Source organism: Lygodium microphyllum, chromosome 10, assembly GCF_053477565.2.
Source record: "Lygodium microphyllum isolate KBCC chromosome 10, Lygodium_microphyllum_v1.1.10, whole genome shotgun sequence".
Taxonomy (NCBI): Eukaryota; Viridiplantae; Streptophyta; class Polypodiopsida; order Schizaeales; family Lygodiaceae; genus Lygodium; species Lygodium microphyllum.
The window spans coordinates 1,450,714-1,456,046 of NC_141144.1; the positions used below are offsets into that span (position 1 = coordinate 1,450,714).

The 5,333-nt window shown below is 51.7% G+C and overlaps 1 protein-coding gene across 1 annotated transcript; it reads right to left on the reverse strand.

The window, feature by feature from the left end:
- Positions 1 to 1,239: 1,239 nt before the first annotated feature.
- LOC148029634 (uncharacterized) lies at positions 1,240 to 4,494 on the reverse strand. Its single transcript, XM_087685872.1, has one exon. It carries the CDS (start codon positions 3,903 to 3,905, stop codon positions 2,175 to 2,177), a length of 1,731 nt encoding a protein of 576 aa, XP_087541998.1. The 5' UTR covers positions 3,906 to 4,494; the 3' UTR covers positions 1,240 to 2,174.
- Positions 4,495 to 5,333: the final 839 nt, after the last annotated feature.

Sequence of the window (5,333 nt, forward strand, 5' to 3'; positions counted from 1 at the left end):
GTAGGAGGCAACTATTGAGGGAGACTCTCAAGCAAACCAAAGCAAAGTTCAACAATCTTTGTCTTCATCTCATCATACCACTCCCAAATGTGAGTATTTGGTTAACATGGCTAAAATTGATCACATCTCAAAGCTTCTAGCATCTAGCCACATGCACATTGATGAGGCCATGCTACAAGAGTGGTTACGTCTAATTTAGTGTATAGGCCATTCAAGAAATATAGTAAAGACACAATCATACAATCGCATCATAAGAGGTCTCAATAGATTTGCATGGGTGTGCAAATGGCATTGCTTGTAGCATAATCATAAGCTTTTGCAAGGCCACCCTCAAATCAAGCTTGAGGGATGCATATACTTAGTGGCCATCTCAACTTGAGAAGTTAGCCAAGGTATTTGAGGCCTCGAGAGGCATCCCCTGTGTTGTTAGAGCAATTGATGGCTCACATATTCCTATCATTGCTCCAAAGAAGAACCATGAGGGCTACTTTAACCATGAAGGATTCCATTCTATTCTTTTGCAATTAAAAGATGCATCAAATTGTTCTATGTGGAACTATGATGTGGATATGGGCTGGCTCAATCCATAACTCCTTGATCCTCACAAGAAGTGAGCTAGGTCAAAAATGTCCTAGGGGTGAGGTTGGTCACTATAGTTTGGTAGGAGATTGTGCTTAGCCAACCCCATCATGCATATTAATTGCCCTTCAAAGGATGCAAAGAAGGCTTATCACAAATGAAGTATCATTAGAATTTCATTCAATCTGGCACTAGGGTACGAGTGGAGCGAACTTTTGATACTTTAGAAGCAAGGCTTCACATATTATCACCACAATTGTTCGATCCCGCAATGCACATGATATCGTAGTTGTGCGTGCTGGCTGTGAAAAGCGTTTTACTTTTGCTCGATTTAATGCAAGGAGGTATCAAACGATGCCCCGTGCTTCACAACTGCTGCAGTTGCAAGCACACGATCAACACACCACTTTTACCGTGGAACAAGCCTAGTACACTACACGAGGATTCCGGGAATATTCATATGCCGCGTTGGATCCCACCGATTATTGCGTTGAGTGGTGTGCGAGGCGAGGGGGCTATGCATGTTGCAAGGAACGAGCCTTCAGTAACCCACGTAACTTACAAACAACATCGCAATTTGCAAGGACCGACACACTGAGATAAAGCTTCGTCGGACATTTGTACAGTTGAGAGCTAGCCACAGTTCTTTACATACGACGCTTGTAAGAATAAACTTTGCGTGTGAGAATGGTGCAGACAAGCCATCATTTAAAGTGCTCATCGCACTTCCTTGAAGGACAAGAATAGAGACTTATGGCTGGAAGTACTTTATAATTTCGTCATAGTGCGTGACATCTCGAATGAATTGATCGATCGTTAAGGACGCTTAATAATTACATAACTACATAGACTTCTGCTGGTTGCAGTGATCCAAGTTCGCCAACAAGGAAATAGCTCATTAATCTATTCAGCATTATAGAAATGCATGTTCAGAGTAACACAAGGTGCAACTGTGTGTGGCTTTTACTGGGGAATGGACCGATGCGAGCAAAATAAATACCTGTGCAGGAAGAAGCTGTCAGTCGATAAATTGACGCACGAGCCGACGAGGCAAACGTCGGCTGATCTGCACACCCGGAAAGAAGGCGGTTCCATGCCAATCAGTAGACATGCAAGGAGCGAAAGGAACAGGGGAAAATTTTGGATATCTTGCAGTCACAGATCATATGGCTGGGGGTTTGGAAATGTGTGCCTCTCTCTGCACGGGACGATGATGGATTGATCTGATCCACTATTAACAAGCGGCGGGGTGCCTTATTTGTTGGGAAGGAGGGGGAGCAGACTAAGGATCATGGACGGGGTGACGAGATGCAAGGCTGTGGGCTTTGCATGCGAGGAGAGGCCAGGAGGCTAGAGCTGAAAAAAAACAATGTCAGAGGGGAGGGGGGTCCATTATCCGTGGCGGCGGGTAGAAAATGAATAAAAAGAATAGAGGAAGCAGAGGCGTGATGAGGAGAGGGGAGGGATGGCCATGGATGGGATGGGATGGGATGGGATGGGATGATAAGGGTGGATGACCTCAAAATACTAGTGGGACGAGGTGGAACAACCATGACGCATGCAGTGCATGCGGATGAGGATGAGGACGAGGATGATCAAGGCCGTTGGGAGCGGAGGTTCATAAACTGGTCGGGCTCCTCACGAGACTTCCACCACTTCCTGACCACGAAGAAGATGAGGGCGGCGCCCACGATGGCCACCACACTGATGCCAGCCGCCGCCCCTTTAGAGAGGCCGCGGCTGCGGCCAGAGGAGGAATCCGAGAGATCGGAGGAGGCGGGCGCCGGCGCCGGCGCAAACAGGCCGTTGGAGGACGAGGGGGCGCAGTCGATGATCCCCGCCAGGAACTTGACGCCCTTGACGGCGGTGTGGTTGTAGCAGAGGCCGGCGTTGTTCCCCACCTTGAAGGAGGTGAGGCGCTTGTAGAAGCTGGCGTTGAAGGGGATCTCCCCGGAGAGCGCGTTCTGGCTGAAGTCGAGGTCCTTGAGGGCCTTCATGTCGGTGATGTTGATGGGGATGCTGCCGTTGAGCTTGTTGCCGCTGAGATTTAGAGACGTGCAGTTGGTGAGATGGCCGAAGGAGACCGGGATGGGGCCCGATAGCTGGTTGTTGGACAGATCCATGGTGTTGAGATGGCTCAGCTGCCCCAGCTCGGTCGGGATGACCCCCTTCAGCTGGTTGCCAGACAAGTCCAGGGTCAGAAGTTGGCCCAGGCCGCCTATCTGGGACGGTATGGCGCCCGTGATGGCGTCGTTGGACACCTCGATGTGCTGCAGGCCACTCGGCCACGTGTTCCTGGGCAGGCGCCCGCCCAGATTGGCCCCCGTGATGGACAGCTGGACCAGATTCGCCAGCGGGTCGACTATGGTGGTGAGGCCGTTGGAGCTGATCTCCACGTTGGTGACCGTCAGGTCCTGCAGATTCACCAGGCTCGTCAGCCAGGATGCCGGCAGCTTCTTCGCCTTCTCGTTGATGCCCGTCTTGCCCAGGCTCTCGATGCAGATGAGGGAGGTGAGGTTCCCCACCAGAGACGACGGCACGCGGACGGGCTCCATGGAGCAGTCCTCGAACGACAGGCTCTGCAGGCTGCTCAGGTTGGCCAGCGCCTCCGTGCTGAGCTTCGCCTTCTGGGAGCATTTCTGCAGGCTCAGGGCGATCAAGAGCCGGGGATTCGAGTCCTTGCCGCAGACCAGAACATCTTTGGAGGTGGCGCAGGGGTCAGATTTGGTGAAGTTCACACCCAAGCTCTTCAATGCAGCTACTTGCGAGGGGTCCAGATCGCCCGTGGAGGCAGAGGGGGCGAGGTCTGAGGCGGGACCGGGGGTAGGGGCGGGGGGTTTGGCGGGGGCTTTGGCGGCTTTAGGAGCCGCAGCTTTTGGGGCAGGAGCTTTGGCTTTGGGAGGCGGGGCTTTGGGAGCTTTGGCTGGGGCTATGGCAGGGGCCTTGGCTGGGGCTTTGGCAGGAGCTTTGGTCGCTGATTTGGGAGGTGGTGCGGAGGGGGCCTTGGCTGGGGGAGTTGCCTTGGTGGGGGTGGGAGGAGAGGCTTTGGGGGCAGTAGCAGTGGCTGGGGGGGTGGCCTTGGGAGGCGTGGCGGCGGGAGTCTTGGGAGGGGGGGCCGCAGAGGCCTTGGGAGGGGTGGCGGTGGCTGTGGGAGGGGGGGAAGCTTTAGGCGGAGCAGCTGCGGCCTTAGGAGGAGCAGCCGCGGCAGGGCTTTTAGGGGCAGGGGCAGCCGTCGGTTGCCCCAACGCCATAGCTGGCAGCAGCAGCAGGAGGTGTAACATCAGCCACACCCATCGCCATCTGCATTGCCTCGCCTGCCCTGCCATCTGTAATAATTCTACTTCCCTGTGTTGTCCTCCTCCTCTTCCTCTTCCCTAGAAGACCCTGCAATCCCTAGTGAGGGACAACAGGAGTACAGCTTTGTGCCAAAGGCTGCAACGCAATGCACCAGCTGCCTGTCTGCTCGACAATGCACCAGTTCATTTACGAACGGGGAGGTGGAGAAATGTAGACCACAATGCAAAATGAATCACCACATTCTAAGCAACGTCCATGTAAAGGGAAGGCGAGATCTGCAAAGGGGGTGGGGGAGCACGGACCCAGGCGGAATGGCGAATGGAAGTGTGTTGAAATGAGCAATCACACTACCGGGTCAGTGTCGGTGAGGTATAAACAAACAATCACAGCCTAATAAACTCCCCACAGAGAGAGAGAGAGAGAGAGAGAGAGAGAGAGAGAGAACGCTTTGTGCCTGATAGGGTTCTGCTTGCCCTGTCACCATGACCCTAGGGCCTAATAACTCTTTCCTTCCGGCTAAAGAAGAAGGAGAAGAAGAAGAAGAAGAGGAGTATTCAGGCTACAGGCTTGTCACATGTAAAAAGATGGGGCCAGCGTGGAGGAAGAGAGCAAAGGAGGAGAGAGAGAACGGGGAGACAGACAGAGAGAGAGAGAGAGAGAGAGAGAGAGAGAGAGGGGGGGGTGGTAGCTCAGGTATAGCACATCGCAAGCCTGTGTCCAGCTGCGCACAATTTACCTTTTTTTTAAAAGCCTATAAACATATATTTGCGGGTGCATATTATTTATAAAACGTTTAGATCCGTGGTGGTGATCCATCATCATCCTTTAGGTCGAAGAAGGAGAAGCGGGGGGGGAGGGGTTTCCCTTTTTTTCTGTATTTTTGTGTGGTGTGGATACTTCTCTCCTCTCACTCTCCATTTGGCATTATGAACGAAAATGCAAGCGTTTGTGTCGCCGATTGACGTTGGAACCTCCAATTTGGATGGATGGCTTGCTTGCCATTGACTACGTTTTTTTGCCCCGCCGTAAAATAATCACCGTTAGGCGTTCCGTCCCCATCAAAGATCCCCTCCTAAGGGGCTGTTCCCATGAGGCTGTTGGAATCGACAATGAAACAACCTGAACTTGTGAAATGCAATGGAGCTGGCTCGCCACTGTCCCAAAGATGAGTGTGACGGAAGGAAGAACATTCCATTGTGAATTGGGAAGCCTATTCGACGCATTCATCTAGGCAAGAAGCTATGCTATTCAAAGGTCAATTCATTTTCACAAAAATTTGCATCGCAATGGTAAAAGATCACACCTTCCAAATGACTCATGATGTATAATTGTGAGAGAAGTGTACACATAACACCATAATTGAATTGAACTCATTAGAGTAGAATGTCAAAACTGAATTATTGAAATGGAAAAGCATGCATGGGTAAAGCCTTGTAAAAGCAGCAATAATAAAGGTA